The sequence below is a fragment of the Melanerpes formicivorus genome, unplaced genomic scaffold (genome assembly GCF_026170545.1).
Source record: "Melanerpes formicivorus ecotype bairdi unplaced genomic scaffold, bMelFor1.0.p_v2 SCAF_71, whole genome shotgun sequence".
Taxonomy (NCBI): domain Eukaryota; kingdom Metazoa; phylum Chordata; class Aves; order Piciformes; family Picidae; genus Melanerpes; species Melanerpes formicivorus.
In genome coordinates this window covers 3,151,905-3,173,579 of record NW_027142423.1, presented here as the reverse complement: position 1 = coordinate 3,173,579, position 21,675 = coordinate 3,151,905, and the positions used below count along the sequence as shown (strand labels likewise).

The window sequence follows — 21,675 nt, the reverse complement described above, 5'->3', positions numbered from 1 at the left end:
CTGAACAACAAAGCTTTGGTCATTCAGTCCAATAGTATCTCCCAGCCTTTATCACAAGAGGCACTGGAGAACTCAGAGACGGATTTTGTTCTGGCAAAACCATGATTAATTAAAAGAGGTCTTCTAGATTTGGCCTTATTTTCTTAATGCTTTGTAATTAATGAATATGAACACACATATTCATTTCCACAGCCTTTGCTGAAGATATTAAGCACTCCAATCCCTGGTCTCAATCCCTCCCAGCATTTTCATTTGTGTTACATAAATAATTGTGTCTGACTCTATCTAGGTCCTAGAATTTGAAGCTCAGGATCAAAAATCTGCTCAGGATTTCAGGATGAGGAAGGAAGAACATACTACAACTCTATACCAGCACCTTGTCTTAACACAGTATGCAACTAGGGGATATTTAGAAAAATATAGAAATATTTAGCTAATCTGAAAATAACACTTTGTATTTCTTCAGCACCATTCAATAAATGCAATGCATTACTCTTTTAATGAAAAAAAATGTTGTTTTGTGCCAAATCCCTCAAAAAATAAACAGGAACAGGTACATGGCATGTTTCAAATTCATTCCACTGTTTGCACTGATGGTTTTTAACAAGGATATGGACTTTAATCACAGCAATTTATGCATCACCAGTTTTAATCATTACTTGACAGGCCAAAAACGTCAACATACACATACACTGAGGTTAAAAGAAATTATTTATGTTTTCCCATTATTTCTGAAAAGTGGTAACTCAGGAAATTATTATTAAAAGATGTCAGCTGTAACTAAATGTTGTTGTTTTATCAAAGGAAGGAATCTTCCTTTGGATAGTGACTTGTATACACCATATCTATGTGCACTTAATTAAGCAGTTACACAGCTCAACGTCATCTTTTGTGTTTACGCATTATGTTGATACGTATTACAGATTTCATTCCATGCTTTCTATTTAGCAGCTAATAAAGCTTTTTATGGTATGTGAAAGCTGGAATTCAATTAAAAATCACTAAACCTCTTTGAGGTATTACTCGTCAGTTCAGTGATACCTGAAGTATGCAAGAAAGGAGGGGAACAAAATAACACACCACAACAAAAGATATGTTTACAAAACCTGGTTTGCATTTAAAACTAATCTAAACAAAGAATGGCACGTGATTTGTTCACTCTACAACTGTTCATCCAATTGTTTTGGTTTGTCATACTCTACATGTAACAAATTTCATCATTGCGCACTCTCTACTTTCATCCACAGAATGGAAAAGGCAACTAAGCTTTCTGCTGCTTTTGCTCTTTCCAGTTTCTGGTAATCTTAGTTTTGAAAATTGGAGTTACTGAGAAGAATGCAAAATGGAGAACACAGTGTCACTGCACCAGCAGAAGAAGCCTCTGGCAAAAGCCAGTTTAATCACTTCCACAAATTGGTTCCAGGTGTTTAGCTAGCCATTTCTACCAGGACTGTGGTGTGACTTTACTTAAAACTTTGGCAGCAAATAGGTAAATAAACACAATCAAACAGTACATCAAGCTGTGTAGACTTAGACCTAACACAAAGGAAAATCTGAAGTTCTTCATTTCAAAAGGTAAGTACTTCAACCTTGTTTAAATGTAGGGGTTTTTTTTCTATTTTTACAAAGAAATCTTTTTTCTTAAGCATTAATTACTATGTACCTTTGTTATTCATATTAGATTAGGAGTCCAGCAACTGTTTTAATATAGACTGCAGCAGTTTCACATAATATCTTTTGGGATAGAAAATATGCTTTAATATGCTGTACATTAAAAATTAAACCGCATACATGATGCTACCAGTTTCGCTTTGCTCCTGCAAGTATCTGCAACATCAGACTATTATGTATGATGATCACAGAAGAGAAAAACCTAACTGGCAGAAGTCTCAATGGGCTTAAACCAGAACAAAAAAGTGTAGTCAATTTACAAGCTGAAAGTCTGTCTGCAGTTTGGCACATCCAGCATATCACACCACCTAAGTTTATAAAAATCAAGTAACTTTGCAGATCACTTCAAATATTTCCTTTTCCATTTGTTTTAATCATGTTTGAAAGGAAAGAGAAAAAAATCACAGGATGAAATGAAAGCAAAATGTAATGATCTATGACCATAATTCTCCTGAATAAACGTTCCTAAATTTTTGGAATATGGACCACTGTCAAACTTCAAACATAACAGAGAACCACTATGCAGACTTCACATCAAACTTTTAATTAAACCCCTTAAATAGATGATATGATACTGCAGATCAGTATCATACCATGATTATATGTGTCTACAGACCACAATTTGGAAACAAATATATTAAAGGTTTCCAAAGGGAATGCTAGTCTCTGGGCTTCTTGGAATACTCATTCTATATACTGAGATACTACACAGTACCATAGCCCTCAACTATTTTAAGACCTCCATTCTGAGTATTTAACAGTATAAGTGAAAATTACCAATCTGAGACAGGATTTTTTTCATGAAATTTGTGAGACAATTCCAAGATGATTGTATAGAAGAAGTATCCTTTACCCTAGTATCTCCCTCTCAATCTAAGTTGTTGGGGGGTGTTTATGTTTGTTGTTGTTTTTTCACAAACTGACCAGACTTACATCCTCATTATAATGAAGTACCCATAAAGCAAGGTCAAGAAAGTGACTTTCAGAGGCATCCTAAAGAGGACCAGCCTATGAACAGCAAAAACGCTGCTTTCTTCAGGTCAGGCTTACCACCGTTGGGACAGAATTTTGTGGGTTTATAGAACTATACAAATACATTTGCAATATATATTAAAAAAAATCATGTTTCATATATGTATGTGCATGTATCTATGTAGGCGTTCAGAAGTAAAGGCTATGAGAAAGGGGGGGAACCCACAAAAAAAAAAAAAAGTCTTCATCTAAGGGGGCTTCCTCTAAAAGGGCTTCATCTAAGTTTACTTAGGAAAAGAGAGAGAGGGGCAGGCTTGTCCTGACGCTGGAGTGGGACAGCCGCGACTGCTGTTTTCTGCCCAGCACTTGAGTGACAGAGTGGGGGGAAGAGTCGTTAATCACCGCTCTCTGGGAAGCGGGCAGCGAGCGGGAGCAACTGCTTTCCGCAACACTTCCTGCGATAAGGCAGCCAGCGCTGGCACCCGGACACACGCGAGAGCGGCAGCGACGCGGCGTAAAGCCTCATGCGACTGCGAACGTGACCCGCAGCCCTGCGCCCCCTGCACGGACAGACAGGCAGACAGACACACACACAGACTCCTTTCAGCTCTCGCCAAATGCGCCGCGGAGGGGTGCGGAGGCGCGGGCTGGCAGGCGAACCTCCCCCCCGCTCTCCGGTTCGCTGCCTCAGCAGCGGGCAGAGCCCCCGGGAGCCTGCGCCGCGCCCCGCGGCCGGCGCTTGTCGGTGATGCTCATCCACGACACGGACCCAAAACGTAAACGCTGAACAAAGGAAGCCGAACTGATAGAGAAGTGCAGCTGGGCTGGCATTTTTGTTTTTCTTCACGCCCCCTCCCCCCGCCCTCTTTTGAGGACGAGCCCAGCAAAACTTTCTTCACTCAAAGTCAACGAAGTATACCCCTGCCCCTTCCCAAGGCACTGTTAAGCCTTCGAAGTCCTAGAGGTTTCAGTGAGGCAGAGGAGACAGAAGTACGGCCATTGACGCCGACACGTCCCCATATCATCCGATAACTTCCCTTTACATGCACAGTACAACACGAGTTTGCTGATCACAGCTTTTCCACTGTACCAGAGCCAAGTGCAGGCAATTACTTACACTTATGTAGACTTTTATAAGAGATAAGTTATCTCTATTGAAAAGGCACAAGCTGGGGGGAGGTGTTCGGTGTGTTGTTTTTTTTTTTTTCCTTTATTTGACTTGCATTATTAAACTGCTTTAAAAAAAATAAACCACAAAGGCGTTTCTGTGCAGGGCACTGATTCACGCAGCCCTCTGCTGAGCCCACAGCGTGGGGTGCGGGCATCGTCCTCGCACCGCCGAGGAGCGTTTCAGACAGGCCCACCTAGGTTCTAAAAAGGACGTTAACTATCAGAGCTGGGTACTGTAACCCTGCCACGCTCGGGAGGTCCGGAGGTGCCTGGGCTGGGCAGGACGAGGCCGGCAGCCGGGCACCCTGGCCCACCGCTGCTGCCGGGCCGGCGGCGAGAACAGCGGCGAGCAGCCAGGCAGCTGCGCCCGGGCAGCGCACAGCCCCCGGGGCAACCAGCGTCTCTAGTCAGGAGGCGCTCCAGCCAGCCCCGAGCCACTGGGATCCAGGTAAAACAAGCCATATTGGGCCCTCTTGCCTCCACTCCGTAACCAAGATAAAGACAGGAGCAATCTACGCATTTTTAATGCAAATGAGATGCAGCCCTCAGGCGCTTAGCAAATTGCCAATGCATTGGGGATGCCCCTGCTCTTTTAGCTTTGTTTCCACATGTGCTGAACGCTGATGAGTGCTGGTTGTGTTTTTCTTCCCACCACTAAAGGACGCGAGCACAGCTATAGGAAGTAGGAATGCTGATTATTTCAGCAGCACTTAAGCACCAGATAGCTGCTGCCAGCATCTTTAGTTATATCCCATCCATCTACCAGTGCCATCTCACCGGTATTTCTTCTAAAATTTATGTTGGATAATTGTAACTCAGAGCGAATATCACTGAGCAAAAGGAGAATATACTGCATTTATGGATTAACCACCTCTGCTTTCACTTTTTAAGTAAAATTATCCTATGTTGGAGGGAAAGGCATTTTTCACAGAAGGTCTGTATTTATAAGCCAAGGGCACTTTACACACTGCAGAGGCATTACATGACAGTAAATGAGAGAGGGCTTCTTCCTTCCACTGCCTTAGGATGAAATCACGTATGTTTAAAGTAGATATTAAAAACATGATTCACTGTAATAAAGACATCCCAAACTGCTACTTAAAATGATTCAAAATACAACATTTGGTGGTGGGAAGGTGACCATATAGTGCACCTACCACTCCCCACCCCCCCTCACCCCCACCCCCAAAAAAGGCACAAACTTCAACAATAATAACTAAAGAATAAATATAACAGCAGATATTTATACATTATCCAGAAGTACAGCAAGGTAACAGGATTAGGTCTCGCTTTCAGTTTCACTCACCACTAAACTAGTCAGCTTTGAGGACTGCATTAAAGGTGTGGAGTGCTACTCAGGAGTCACAGAAAGCATATGAGAGTGTTAGAGATGGAAGAAAAGCCAGGATCATGAAACGATGGCTAAACCGGAAGATACGAGTCTAACACTGCTCAACAAATCTTTTCCTCCCCAAATGCACAACAGAGAACAGAAGCTCTCAATACTTACTAAACTTCTGCAGAGGAATAAATGGGTTATCTGCTGCATGACTTACAAAGCCAGAGAAAAAAGAAGCAAAATTTTCATGGAAGCCTTGGATCATATAGCCTGCATTTGCCTCATTCACATCCTCCTCCTTTCGCTGCACTTCAGTGTGAAGAAGATGGCCTTTGCAATAATCATCTTAGAAATCCAAAACATTGCAGCAACAGATGAATCTGCTTCACATGCATTGACGTACCTCCTCAGTGTCTGAAAGAAATTCCAGTTCCCGTCAACCCACAAGAGACATGTTGCCTGACTGTACCTTGATGGTATTGTTTATGAAGAAGATGATTTACAAACTCATAATGATTTAAGCAGCTACTTTGCATGCATTACAGAGAGAACCTGAAACATGTGACCTGCTTCACAGGGCAGGATTATACCTCTGTTCTTGTTGTGTCATGTGCAACCACGTTATTTAGTAGTTAAAGCCCAAACGAGCACTCTGGTATTCCACTGCCCTTGCTGTGTATGCGGCGCAAGAGTTTCAGCATGCCTCTGAAACCAAAGTTTAGCCTCCCAACGTCTAAAGATAGACAGTTAAATAAATGATATAATTGTCAAAGGGGCTCAGTCAGACCTACTACATGGCTCTGCCCCCTCAGGATTATGACGTTTGCTGGCAGACTTTTCAGGACAGGAAATCTTTCATGGTGTTAATAAATTTGTAACAATGATCATATTCTTAGGGGCCACTCCAATACAAACTTTCATTAGCACTTACACTGCCTCTCACAAAGCACTGAGAATGTATGCGTGATCATCATCAGTTAGGAATAAGCAGTAAGAACTTTAAATCCTTTTTTATGACCTTATTTAGAAAAAGAAGTCAAAAGCTTTTCAGAAAAATGGAAACTGACCTGGCCTGTCAGAGCTCCTTCATAGTTTTGAGTTGTTTTTATTGATCGATACATTTCTTACACACAACTTCATTACTGCTTTGATAATTACAAGATAATTAAATACAAGATAGAGCATGTATCATGCTGGGGAATAATTTAGTGGGCGAACTGCTGGAAAAGGAATTCTTTGTCACAGTGTGGCGATACATCAGCAACAAACACAAGAAGAGCTGGTTTGGGGGTGATCCAATGGCATACTGGAGCCACAGAGGGCAGCAGCAAAACAGAAGGTCCATAATTAAATGGAAGTCTCACCACACAGGCCCTCACACTTCACAAAGATGTAAATCAGGAGCACATTCACACACAGATTTACCTTAACGTTAGAGCAGTGCAGCATTTGCCTTATAGTATGGTCAGGAAAAAAGTCAATGTCTGAAAAATTGTGATTCAAGAAAAAGAGAGGGAAACTGATACGTGGAAGAGGAGGAGGCATCCTGACAGCACCAGGAGTGAAGGCACCAAAGCTGCGTTCACAGTTTTGCCACTGGCTCACTTTAACACCCCAGCTATTTAGATTCCCTTTGCCTTGGCTCACCAGCGAGTACAATGGGTATAATACTTCATCCTGTCCTTAAGAGGCAATTACTCCTTGTAAAATACGCTGGGAACCTTGATTAAAATGCACTGCAGCTTTGTGATAAGTATTCCCTCTGAAAGCGTAAGCTAAGTTTTGACGGTGAGAAGCACTACCTGACGGCTGGAAAAAGAAAAATAATCATTCTGAATGAGAAGTATGTGCTTGACCTGTGCACACCTGTGGGCGGATCCCTCCTGAAGTATTTTCCTTTTTCCTTTCTTCAGTTACTGTGTGTATGTTGCAAAGAGAGGAGCAGTGAGAATGGGTAACGTAAAAGGGTTTTGAAAAACCCTTGTATTGTCACCAGAGGATCACAATGGGCCATCTTTAACAACTCTGATGCAAAATTATATGTAACTTTAAAATAAATAAAAACTAAATAAATAAAAAACTAACTAACTAACTAAATAAATAAATAAATAAATGTCTTCAAACCTTCTTTTCATTAAGAACAAGAGGGGGAAAAAAGGATCACTTTAAGTATGAATGCTTTACGTACACAGAATTATTATTTTTTTCATTGATAAGCATCCATTTTCTCATACAGACACATAAAGTTTAAGTAGTTCACCTGAAACATAATTATCAGCATTTTAAACCACATTTTACCCTTGAAAATAAATAAATAACTAAGCACGCCAAAAATCTTTTTTGTTCATTAAGAGCCAGATCCAGCAGAAAACATCTGCAGACTTCTAGACCAAGCAAGCCCTGGAAGGCCATGGGTACTGGCTGCACCTCGTGCCAACCCCAAAAATTTGGCTGGTTCAGAAAGATTTAAACAAAACAAAAAAAGCCCTGCAGCTTTACATGTCTGGGAATTGTGGAACTGCATTAAGTTTATGAATAAAGAATAGGGGTGAGAAAAAGAAAAACACACAACTGCTTTTAAAAAGGAGATCTCTCCTGTTTTCCACCGTTCTAGGTGCTAGACAGGGGCTCCCTTCAGTCCCCAGGGACATGACAGAGTCAGCAGCAGCAGTCCAAAAGCAGGGTCCAACTGCACCCATTTGCAGAGGGTATAACGGGCACCACATCCAGCACATGCCCCCTCATTTCAGATCCAGTGGGCACCTGAGCATCCAGCTCCCAGCCACACTATTGGGCATGTGGCAACTTCCACTAGTAAACCCAAAGGAGCATCTCTGGGATGAGAGCCAGCCAGGCTCAAAGGCTCTTTGCTGAGAGGACACTGTACAGCCACCGTGGAGGGGCAGACACTGCTTAGGCAAAGAGACAACTCTGCAAAGCTTGCCTTGAGATGTGTTGGTCTTCCCTAAGCAGGTATCTCTCTAGCCCCATAGAAGGATCAGGCCCCACAAGCAGCACAGAATTTCTACCATGGACTTGAATGGGCTCCAAGGAGCTGCCCAGGGAAGAGCCTCAGCTACTGAGGGCACCCAGCAGCATGTATTTATATTTTGGGCTACCCTGGATATGTGTATGCAAACACAACAGGGGAACTGACAGTGTTGGCATGGCTGCCTGCTGAAATAAAGGAAAAGTTTAGGAAGCATGTTTAGGTCAAGGGCCTTGTTATTTACTGCAGTGGTTTAGAATTAGAGAACCTGCTGCTACTGTAGTCCCAATGTTTTCAGATTTTCAACAGGAAAAAAAAAAAAGTTTGTTTTTTTTTCTTCTGACTAGCCCTTCACTACCTCCCCTTTTGGGAAAACCAAGAAAACTCCTGCTGAATTAAGACACACCTTGTCTTCTGCCCTACTCAAGAGGACCTGCCTACATTTCAGATCAACACTCGGCTCATCTTGTGCCGCTAGCCCCACACAGGGAAAAGGACCAGGTGGATATTAAAAGATTGAGTTAACAGTAGAACCATGTGTTCTGCATAAAGTCATCCCAAAATTTTGGTTTTGCAGTGTTCATTTTATAGACACCTCCTCGAGAGGAACAGCAGCTGCAGTATGCTCCCTTGGTTAGCAAGATGTGATACGCGCAGAGATATGTACTTAGGGGAGCACAGAGGGACTCTGTGCAATGACCATGTAACTGCAGACACTTTGCAGGTGTGTATTTACAATACTATTTATATAGTGCTGAAAGTGGGCTACATTAATATACAGTGTGCATGACTCACTGTCATTAGTCCTGCCTTCCAATAATGTGGACCTTAAGATAAATAGTATCACTAGAGCCTCTCCCATACAATACACAGACTTGTTATTTTAGTTATATATACACAAAATTTCCAACTGCAATTAGAGATTTTTTTAAATTATAGAAAGTTCTTGAAGTGAACCTTTGTTTACAAGCTGAAATGTGGTGACTGACTTTAAAAAAAAAAAAAAGAAAAGAAAAAAACAAGAAGCCAAGAGACTTGTATTTAAAATGCAGAATAAGCTGGGTATCTCAAATGAGTAACATTATTGTGAACACACACTAAAATAAATCATGTATTTTAACAACACTAGATACAAAAAAATCATTGCATTTATCGTTACAGCTTTATAGACCTGTTGGATTACTGCTTTCAAAGCCTTAAGAAATGTGCTAGTGTCTGAATCAAAATGCATTTTCATTATGCTAAACCACTGAGGGTGCTCTTGTGGGAAACACTGCATTCTACATTAATTTTTTTTTTGGGGGGGGGAAGCTTACACAGCCTCAGAAATTAAAAAAAAATAGTGGCAAAAATCCCAACTTTGTTCATTCATCCTTTGATTCTGTCTTTGCCATAATAAAATTCTATGAAAATGCTGCCAGAAAGAAAGTTATTCTTCGCAAGGACATTTTTGTCTTTAAAACCAGGGAGCAACTACCCTGCAGTTTATCAACCCTGATGCACAGCACTCTAAAGATGAGATTCTTGTAATTTTGTCCATGTCTAACATTTATGGAGGCAAAAAAAAGGGTCCAAGAAACAAATAATTCCCTTGAAACTCTACATTCTGGCTACGGAATAGTAAGACACCAAGACAGTATCTCACAAATCGAACAGCAGCAGTAGCAACATCTACAAACTCAGAACTAAGGAGTCGGGAGTTTTCTATGCAATTTTTAAAAGTGCCTTTACCCATTCTACAGCATAAGCATTGACAGCCATAAATACCTGGTTCAGTAAGTAAATTCACCATATAACAGAAGAATGATTCCTGAGATAACTCAAGAAAGTAAAAGCTGAAGAGCTTGCTTCTAGCAGTTAATGGGATAACCCGACTCCGAAGTCAGCAAGAGCAAAATATCTTTCTTTCATTAAAAGGTGAGGGGAAGCTTTAAAAGGTACACAATTAGTTAGCTTTGCAGTGATTAATTCAACAACTGCAAAGCCAAAAACAACTTTAGGCACTTAACCATGAAACTGTCAGTTCTCTTTGCTTGACGATAAAGTATCCAAAAAGTAAACATTAACTTCTGTGTTTTTTCTATGTCTGTATTCCATCATGAGAAGATGATAACCAAAGAATTACCAGGCAAGATCAGCAGAGGCTTTTTATATCTTACTCCCTCTAAAACAGAGGTGAGATGTGCCTGGAGTCTATTCCTTTTCCTCACTGCCAGCTCTAAGGAGACAGTTCATACTGCTCCCTAAAACCTGAGTGAAAATCACATTGAACATCTCTTCCCCAAGAAGCAAAGCGCTCTTCACAGTAAGAGAGTTTTGAGGAAGAGGAGACCTCTATACTAACCACATCCTCTCCATATCAAGGGAAAAGCAGGCAGCAGCTCTCGTTCAGACCACCTCTCCCAAGGAAGCAAATGGAAGATGCCTCCAGTAAGGAATGCAAAAGCATATACATTATCATCTCTTAAAGAAACTCCAAAAGTGAGTAACTATCCAAGTGAAAAAGGGCAAGAAGCTGAAGAACAAATTGAAAGAACAAAACTATGTCCTTCTCTCACTGCAAATATTTAATTCAAGCACATTCTTCTTTCAAACAAGATGCCTATGAGCATTTTGATGACTGCTCATAAAAACATGTGTCACTCGCAAAATTATAGCGTTTGGGGAGGACACCAGGCAACCAAAAATGGCTTTTGCTAGAAGTATGTCACAAGCACATCTTTTAGTCACCTCAGAATTGCACAGGACTTTGCTTCATTCCTTTGCACTGGCTGCATGCGGCTTGCTTCACAGAAATACAACTGCAGTAATCTGCTTGACAGTAAACAGTAATCAGTAAATACTGTTTACTGAGCAGATACGTGCCCTTGCTATTTCCTCAGTTTACCTATCCCCCACCTCTGCCTTCCTCTTTCAATCCCCTCGCTCTTGGAAATTTTAGAGAGGGAAAAAATAAATGCAGGTACTGAAATAGCGAAATCCCATAGCTGGCAAGGTTTTCCTCTCGGAATGGACAAATTCTTTAATCCATGCAGCTTCAGACACTGAAGGATTAGATCCTAACCAGGGAAAACACAGGAAAATGGTAATAAATATCGCATGGTAATCCATGGGAACTTTGGTCCCAACGTGATTTTTCTGTAGTATCCTACATTACAACAGCTATAATCTCAGCTCATATATCAGAGGGCTCTCTCTGCTCTCCTTCTTGCCCTTCCTTCTTTCATACAGTGCATTTTATAATAAAACACACTTTTTCTGCAAAACAGGACAACGCAGTCCCATTCCTGACTGAAAGCAGCACAGTAGCTCAGTGAAAACTACCACAGACCATATTGAGCTGCGTGAAGCTACAGCTGAGGAGTGCAGGGTTTATGGCAGCATTACTCTGGTAAGGTCTTGTCTGAAATTCCTTCTGACAAGGGAAAGGAAGTTTGCTGGAGAGAAAAAATAAATAAATTGTATTCATATGCAGTAAAAGCACTTCATGTCATAGTGGATTTTACAATACCCTAGTTCTCTTTTCTATCCAGGCACATGTATTTTGGGCAATAAATTCTGAAAACCCAAGAAGGTAAAGCTTGCTTAACCGTAACTCTCCTTTCACCCAGTAAAATAAATTCCACAGATGCTTTTTCTTTCTCCTGTGACTACTTTTTAAACTCCCTCCCATTGACATCTAGTCACTGTCACACTCCACTATCTAAATGAAAAAGCTTTAAAACTGCCAGCTTTTCAGATTCTTAATTTTGTCTCATTATGGTAAAATGCAGTAAAAAGTTCAACAGAGCTGCTAGGTCACCTTTGTTAGTAAAAGTTTTCTTATGCACAAATAAAAATTGAGGAACCGAAGGAAGAAAAAAAAGTTAGGGCAGCCCATTTTAAATGTTCCTTAGATAATGCAGTACCACAGCAAATCTCTAAGGAAAGTTAAACTGAGATTGCCATGAACACCAAACCAAATTTGCACCACTCGGGTATTTACAGTCTAATAAACCTTACTTTCCAATGGTTTTAAAACTCCAGAAAACAGTTTTTCAGTTCTAGATTCTGGGTTTTTTGTTAACAAAACTGTCTACCTAAAAGCTATCCACTCCGACCTGCCATCTGTGAGAAATATTTTCAGAACATTATCATGTTTGCCAAACTACCAAATTATGAAAACCTTCATTAAGTAAAAAAGTAAACCATAAACACGCATATATATACATAAAACCAACCAAGCTACTTTGTCTTTTTCTGTTTGCATGATAATGCCCAAGAAAGTTGGTTAAAAGTGGTCCTATTTTCAATTCAAATGCTTATTAATTTGAACTGTCTCATACTGCAGTCAACATGAAACAAACAACTAATTGTAAAAAAATAAAATGCAAAGCAGTAAGATCCATCACAGTACAGACATGATATGCTGAGCAACAACAGAAGAGCCAGGTTTTTACATAGACCTAAGAAATCGCACCACTGTGCAATTTATCTGACATATTGTTTAACATGCCAACAATGGCTAAAAAAAAATAAATAATAATAATAAACCAGATGGTCTAGAAAAGCACTTTATTTAATGTGTTGCAATTTTGGGGAGTTTGGCAACATCAAAAGCACATTCCGTGGATGAAGAAAGTCACCGCTTCCCTTGGCCTGTCAAAAATATCCTGATGCCCATGGAATGGCATACAACTTTGTGAGGGCATTACAGCCTGCTTACATGGATAGACCCATAATATTGGTGCTGCAACTACTCCACTGCTATTTTTACAAGCCTTTCAGAGACTAGTTGATGAGGAACGTGAGAAAGCATGGCTGTGAAGCCAGAGAAAAGCAGCAGCTCTCAGAAGCAGGTGCACTACCTAAACCTACATTTGATTTTCATTCCCATTTGGGAAGTGAATTAATTTAAAACCAAAAGAATCACTTTTAAAGACGAAGAGACCAAACTATGGTCCTACTGCACAGCAGCTTTACACAGTTGTTTGCCCATCCTGAGTGGTGCAAGATGAAGCCTTACAGACTGTCATTACTGTGTCCCGAGCGGGGAAACTTCTGTAAACCAGCAAACTGTAAGAACGCGTAACACAGATCCCCCAAAACCACAGTTGCCTCTCAGTAAGCTGTAGCGTAACTAGAGAGTCTCCTGAGGAAGATCAGACTTTAGATGACACAGAAGTTTTGTCCCTTGAAAGTACAGGGGGAGATGGGGGCCATAATCATATGGGTTTAATTAGTCTTTAGTCATATCTAAGTTTCTGCCAGGTTGCCAGGCAAGGCAGGATAGATCTGCTTTCACAAAAATCAAACTAGCCCAAACGTTTGAAAAAAAAAAGAAAAGAAAATACCAAGTTATGTGAAACTTTGTTTTCTCACTAGCAAACTTAATGTCATAAACAACTGAAGGGCAGTGATGCAAAATGGATTCTTGCCTAGATTTGTAAACTTTTCCAGGAGTTGTAATATCCTGCATTTGATGACATCATGAAACCAACCACAAGTAAAAGTTGGTTTTCAATTTGTTCTACTTTTCCCTCATTAGTCTCTGTGTCACAAATAGAATAAAAACCCTCATTAAGTCACATTAAATTCTTTAAACTCATTAAGGGCTCAGAGAAAGAACAATACAAACACTGGTGTTTTTGTAAAAAAATTATGTAACACAGATGGACTTCCATTTCCATGTATTTTTTGAATGTATGTATGTGCATATAGGAGCCACAGAGAGACCAATATGTGCAAAGGTGAAACAGGCAGAACAACAGAGACAACAAGCAGAGCATACCTCACACATGAGAGAGTCATACCCAGATAAAAGTGATTACGCACAATCATTTCTGACTTGATATATATGAAGTGCTTAATGCTTTGTATCCTGAACTGTGGCAGAACTGGAGTCAAAACCCTAACCCATATTTCTTGTCAATTAACAATTCCTTAGGACTTTTTCCAGGGAGAAGACAACCTTGAGGACCACACTGATAGCAGCAATCAAGTAGCAATAAAACTTGGCCATGGACTACTCTGCTGCTCCTGTAGCCTAATATACTACCTCTGATGATAGCTGAAGATAGATCTCCTATTCATGTTTACTGTCTTACATATAAGATATAGGTGTGTGCAGAATTTCAACAGCCTTTCAGAGTATCTCTGGGTATGCAAAGGGTGGGTATTTGTTAGAAGATTTATTGTAACTGAATGACTCAGATATACGCTGTTGATAACTTTGGATCTTGCCCCTCATAAGACTGGAAATATGAGATCAATGCCACCAAATTATTTACATTCCTACACTATGCTCAAACAACTATTACAGGATTAATTTAATCCATGAGATTTATGTATCTATATATTGGTAATAGACAGAAAATGCAAATAGGAGTTTAGTTCTAAAGAAAACTCCTAAAGAATGTGGAAGACTAATTAAATTTCAGATGTCTGCAGCAAGATACAGAAATAGTATATACAGTAGAAAGGAGACCTGAGTTACTGTTTCTTTCATTCCTACCACTGTGACAGCTGAAATGAAGTGTGGGATTTTTACTGACAGCCCCCAGACCTGAGCATCCAGAGCTGGGTGCCAGGACAGTGTGGGCAGGCAGCCTCCACTCGTGAGCTCTCCTCTCCCATTTCTCCATCAGAGTCAGATACTGTTTACCTGCAAGGCACATGGTAAGACTAAATCTATTTTCACAAGTGTTTGCCTCAGGTATTTGGGGCAAGGTTTACTTTATTAATCATGTGTGTGCGCGTATGTGTCCGTATCTTTGCATGCAGGAGAAGAAGGCTCGGCAATTATGAGCATTTTAGGTTTATACTCTAACTGCAGCTGCAGAATGACTGATGAGTAGATTTAATACACCCAAAAGAAGAGAATACTAAATAGAAAAAAACAAACTGTGTTCAGATTAGGAAGTTGAACTTGGAGGTATCTTTCTTTCATGAACTGAATTCATGAAGCAACGTTTCATCTACATAGTAAGTTTTAAGTGATGTTCCACATAACTTACAGCATTTGCATGAAGAGTAGCATGCGAGAAAGTTAAAAGAATCATGCTTTACAGATACTGAAAACCTTCTACTCCCAAAGAAAATTGTTTTATCCTAACCCATTTAACTTACATTAAACATAAAAAACTAACTATGTGCACACAGGAATTTTAGGAAATACTTAACTTCAGTATCTACTTCAAACTTTCCTTTTTTATTTTAAGATCAGTTGAGAATTTGGGTTTTAAAATAATCCCAGTAAAGTCACTGGGATATCCGAAAGCAGTCTGCAAGGTATCTGTCTAGGCAGAGTATGCTATCTTTCTTTCTTTCTTTCTTTCTTTCTTTAATTAACTACTAGCAAAAATTCCCCCATGCCTTTTCTTCTTTTTTTCCTTTTTTTTTTTTTTGTGAACCACCAAGCTGTATGTTTAATTTTTTAAGTTTCAGAATGTATTTCTGACTTGCAGACTTTGCAAAGTAGGTCAGGAATACCCAAAGGATACACATTTGAAGGCTACAGATAGCAGAACACACCATTTACGGCTTTGTATATACACATACATACACATTCTATATAATATAGGTAGATAGATTCAATGATTTAAACACATTACATCTATACTGTGTGCTTCAAGAACGTTCAGATATTTACACTGTTAGATCACCACTCATTTTTAGACCTACACTAGTGCCAGCTGCCAAAAAAAAAAGTACACAAATCAAAATATGTTACCTTTGTTCAAACAATACTGCTGTTCATTATGTAATAGAAACTGTCATGCTTAATCTTCCAGGAACCAAGAACTGGTACATTCTTGGATCAGAGGTGGCTTGAAATGGTTTGAGGCAAAACTGAAGCATATTGTTTAAGTAAATCTTGCTGAGAAACATAAGCACATCGATGACTTTTAATATCATCTTTTACAGACTTTTTTTCTCAGACATATTAGTAAGCTAAAAATATTGGCATTCCCTCAAAATGCAGGGACCGGTGCTTTTTTCTGTAACATATTTACAATGCCAAATTATACATTCCTTCCTGCACTGTCAGCCTCACTAATACATATATATACATAATGGGGGATCTGCAAAACACAGTTGATCTGCATATGATATACTGAAGTAAAGCATACCTATAGAAGTAATAGATAGACTTTAAGAAATACGCCAATTCAATCTTTCTTCCTTGGGATTTTTCAGTATTACCCAAGTACCTCAATGGTTATTGCGGCCACTAAGCTACAGGCTGCGATATTCACTTTCTATTAGAGATGAAAAAAGTGCCAAAAGCAGCATTAAAAAAAAATGGGTCTACAGCATGATACAGAGAAATGGCAGAAATGCTTAGTTCTTTGGAGATTAAAATTTTTGAAACTCATATTTTAATCTGAGAAAACACTAAATAAAGCACACTTCACTAACTGAAGAAAATCTTGCTTACAGCATTGACTCTAGGACTTCAGATTTTTAAGACTACAAAAGAAATATTCTACAATTTCATCTTTATAAACATGCATTATACAATATTCATCAAGCAGACACAATCTTACACACACAGTTCAGATACACAGCTCTGCAGAGACCAATCCTGCAGCCTTTACTGAATTCAAAGTCTCCCTGACGTCAATGAGTAGTTTTCAAGAATAAGAATTGCAGGATCAGGCCCAAAAAGTGCTTATGAAGATGAGATGTTACTTCAACAGATTGAATGTCAGATTAAATATAAAGATTGAGGCAAGACAAGTCTGGGGTTTAAACCCTAGGGAGGATTGACATTTAAAGTGTTGCCACTGAATTATAGCTCTCCACATTGGGTGGGGTAACCTCCTACTGGGTGGAGTGTCTCCCCTAAAGGAAGGGAAAACTGGCACAAACCAACTTGGTCTTTGAATAATTTCCCTACTTGCCAACTTATGAAGTCGTCCTGACGTCAACTTCGTCAAGAAAGTCTATTGCCCAACTCCTCCATCTTTTACCGTAGAAAGTTTGCTTGTGTTCGAAACCCCAGCAGACATAAAAGAGAACTGGAGGAAATGAGGCAGAAAACTCTAAACAAAATAATAGAAATTAGGAAAGAAAAGAAGAGACAGTAGACTGGATTTCTTTGGTATAGTTAATTTTTTAAAGAATCTTTTGGGGGTGGGTTTCTTGCTTCTAATGTCAGCTTAATACAAACACATACAGATCTGGTTTAGCTTCAAAATACAGAGTGGAGAGCACACAGAAAGTGGCCGCTCTGCAAAGCAGTATCTTTCCTGTCTTTGCAATGGGCAGTGAGTATCTTCCCAATCAATGTCACTAACAGGTGTAAAACTTTCTCATACTAGGAAAATAATATTCACTGAAGTTCGACCAAAGGTATGTCTTCAGATACTGGGTGAAGGAGAAGGAGTGGGTGGGAATCAAACCAAAGGGGAAAAAAAAAAAGGGGGTGGGGGGAAAGGAAAAAAAAAAAGAAAACCCAAACAAACAAAACCCCAAATCATCTCAAAATGCCCATGGGAAAAATAAATAAATAAAAATCAGAAAACAGTTTAAGTTACCGTAACCTGAAATGCACCAGCCATCACAAAGAGCAATTGGAGAAATCCAGCAGAGCTCAGCAGGAAAGATTTTTAATAACAGATTGAAAAACAAGAATAAAAATAACTGCATCAACAGGGCCTTTCTTTCTCAGGCCACAAGCCCGTTTTTACTTGAATGTTAAAAAAATGGCAGTTTGGCCACTAAAACCAATCCAGAACATTATTAAAAGTTAAAAGCTACCAATTACTTCTGTCTGTTCTTTTAAAGCAAAGTTTGGCATTACGTCAGTTGGTTTAAAGAAAACAAGAAAGAGAGAGAGAAAGAAGGAGAGAAAGTTTCCTGCTTGTATAAATTAAACCACCAGGGAAGGTGTCTAGCCACTTGTAAAGCATTTATTACAGGTTTTTAAAGGGATAGCAACATTTTAAAAATTAAATATTTTAAAATAAATTTAAGGTGGAAAAAAAAAAAAAAAAGAAGAAGAAGTCAAGGTTAGCCTAGAAAGAAAGCAGACTTCTGAGAAATTAGACATGCATCAACTGCAGCTAAGTAAAAATGACTAGTAGGACTAAACCATGCAATTTTTAAAGAAAAAAAAGTATTTCCAACACAGAAAAAGTCCTATTGCAGCTGCTATACTTGCATGCAATCCCTACAAGTAGGGAAAAGTTCCACCAAACTTTACGGGATGGAACCAACTGGGTTCTGTAGGAATGTCCTATGAAAACGCCACTCATGGCAGCTATGCAGTATGTAGATTTTTTTTTTTTCTCTATAGCCTTTCTAAATCCATGTACAGAGGGAGATAAGCAGCCCTAAGTTTCCTGAGTTTATGCAGCAGGACAGTAATAAACAAAAAAAAATTAAAAACAAACAGAAAAACCACACACCAAAAAGTAAAACTACTGATGTAAAGATTAGCAATTTCTATTACATTTTAGACGTATCTGCCACTCTTGGTGGCGTTACCATTAAAGATCCACTTTAAAAGTACTAGAAAATAAGAAAGTGGTAGCACAGAACATGAATAAAACATACATGACTATTAAACAATGTTCCTTACACGCAGCTCTGCCAGTTCATCTAAATCACAGTCTTCTAAACCCCGTGACGCCAAATCAAACTCCTCTGACTCCGGACGACACATCAAGTGGAATGGTGTTCAGTTGTGCAATGCTTTTGAGGTGTGACAAAATGTCCACCAGGGACTTAAATAGAGACCATGGTAGTTATTCTCCCAGTGCTCCATGTCTCTTTTGAGCCTTGGACTGCATGACAAGAAGTCAGAGTAATATGCCACCACTTCTCGCCCCGCCGTGCTCCTCTGCCCCAGCAGCTTTTCTTATGTTCTGAGCATGTGTACAACTGGCTAAAGAGCTGCATTCTGGAAGGCCCTTTATTGATTGGGTGCAAAACAACATCAAGAAGTGAATAACAAGCATAATCTGAAAAATATAGGTGCATGTCTTGCCTTTGTAAACATTGACTATTTCATGGTGTAATTCTGCTTTAATCCTTCACATAATCTACTATAGCTCATTCTGCATTTTCCTTTTCATTAGCAAACACACAATCAAAAACAAAAAAAAAAAAAAAGAAAAAAAAAGAAAAAGTTTGCACATACCATAGAAAAGGAAGCAAAAATAGTCTTAAAAGTAATCAAATACTGTCTCTCTCTGGATGCAGGCTTATCTATTTAAAGTCAAAAGAGAACTTCATTGGCACAAGTTAGGAGACAGAGCTCCCTAATTCATGACAGAATTAAGAAAAAAAGTTCTTGTTCTTCTCCAGGAGGACTGGAAAGGGCACTTTTATTTATCTTCTGGACAGACAAAAATAGTAGAACCTAGACCAGATATGCTGTAATTAATGTATCCAAAGGTCAACAGGCAATCGTATTTATACAATAGATGGCTGCAGACTATGCTGGTTATAGTATTAATCATCAGTATTTGAAAATACAATTGTTTTCTTACTAAGAAAGAACTTTAGAAAGTTTCAGGAACAAAAAAAGTAACAACTTCTTTTTTTCTTTTGCCTCATACCTGCCTGCTATTCTTTTTAGCCCATTGCTTTTTAACTCATGAGATGTAGTATTTGGGACAAAAATGCCTGCGTTTACAGTCGTCCAGGACTGCCAAAAACAGACCCAGACTACCTCACTAGTTGTGCTGAGGAAACTAAATTAAGCAAGGGCAAACACCAACTGGAAAGCTGTCAGTTTACTGAATGAATGGCTTCATTTTACAGACCAGTTAGAATACCTTCATCAGAATATATTTCTGTTCAAGGCCAATACTTTTACTACCAGGTGGCGGTTTGTTTTAACTGAAACTGTATTAAAAATGCAATTTATTTCCACTTTGCTTTTTGCCTAACAAAAAAGGTTGTCAGATTCCCAGCCTGTCGCTTTCAAAAATATTTAGCCATAAACTTTCTTACAATGTTACATTTGGCGTTACCCACAAACCTTTATTAAAGCTATACTGCCAGTGTGACTGCAGTTAAGATCTGAGAATGTTTCCATTAAGATTATTATTCAATTATTGTCAAGAGTTTGTAAGAGACATACATACTCATGCACATAAGCTTCCCCCCCCCCATACTCATAAGTAAAGTTCCACATTAAAAGAAAAATTTAAATACATACCCAAAGTTGCCTGTTTGCAATTAAAATTTTGGGTTTTTCCTGAACATCTTTGCTAATTTAACTCTTTCACACTGTAATGTAAAATAGTTTTGTTTCAAAGCAACTGCCTGATAAGTGCTAGAAGAGGTAATTCACATGAACAGAAAGTAATTAGTCATTGTTTGCACAGTGCTTTGAAAATACAAAAACTTATGTGTCAACTGGCATTAAAATATAGTATGACTGAAATATTGACATTTAACGGGCAACCACTGCATCTCACAGACATTCACACAGGAACCAGCCCTATGCTGTTATTAATGCACAATCAAGATATGTGAACAGTAATATTCTTTACATCCAGCCAGAACATGCATGATCATAGTGTGTATTTATGAAAGTTTGCTACAAACAATACACACAATAGAAAAATAATCTTGCTAGAGATTCTGAAAATAATACTGAATTCACTTGATCACCGATAAACATGAGGCAACCCACAAAGCTACCATATAAATTATGCTGAAAATTAATTTAAAATATAAGAGGATAACATGGCTGCATCATGTTTGATGCCCAAAGAAGTCTTAGATCTCTGAAGTTGTCATTTACATTTTTTTTTCCTTTATTAACAGTTCTATGAAGTAAAGGAGAAAATAAAGTCATACTCTCACAAGCAAAGATTGTGTTATTTAGAGTTTGTTCTAGAGGATCACAGGCAAAACATGCAAACTTAAAAGCTGATGCAACTTTGCCCCTTACTTACTGTGTTGTGACTATGTATATGCAACGTTTCAAACCGAGAAGTTGTTTTATGTAAACAAAAAAAAAGCCCCAACAAAAATCACGATAATCAGACAGAACAAGGCAGATTAGGAACTGTCTACTCATACCTAATCTCTCTTGGTTTTAAAAAGGTGAAGCAGACTTCTGTTGTCACAAATAGTCTGAGGTTTAACTTGTATACAGGTACTGATGCCCTGCTGAACTCCAGCATTATTGATTCTATGTGGCAAACCTCAAACAGGTTTCAAGAGTGAAAAAGAAAGACTCCCCCCCCCCCCCCCCCCGCCCCGCATAGAGAAAGGTTCCACTTGTTGGGTTTTACCACGTTACTAACAGACTTTCATTCAGTGGTTAAAAAAGACGAGAAAAAAAATCTTTCAAAATGTTGATATCATTTCCAGACAGTCTTGTCAGCATCACAATTTACAGGAAACAGTTGATGTTCTCAAACAAACCCTGTATTTACTCATGGACCCAGAGTACTTTAAAAAAAAAATATATAATTCCTCACTCTTTTGGAGGCTTTTTATAAAATGTCACTCTGATGGAATATCTGAGAGCTGTCTAACCTAACACACATATTGTGAACACGAGGCATACAAACTGCAGTTCAGA

General features: G+C 39.0%; 1 protein-coding gene across 12 annotated transcripts in view; it reads right to left on the bottom strand.

Moving 5' to 3' along the window:
• TRPS1 (transcriptional repressor GATA binding 1) overlaps positions 1-21,675 on the bottom strand; it is a 211,719-nt gene that overhangs the window by 187,864 nt on the left and 2,180 nt on the right. For 2 of the 12 annotated variants that reach the window (XM_068163244.1, XM_068163253.1), the window contains exon 1: positions 5,556-5,812. The exons of 5 other annotated variants lie outside the window; for them this stretch is intronic. Coding sequence is in view for 2 of the 7 variants with exons in the window: in XM_068163240.1 (XP_068019341.1) it covers positions 5,324-5,417 (94 nt within the window). In the remaining 5 variants the exon portion in view is untranslated. 5 more of the 12 variants (XM_068163240.1, XM_068163254.1, XM_068163246.1 and 2 more) reach the window with 4 other exon arrangements.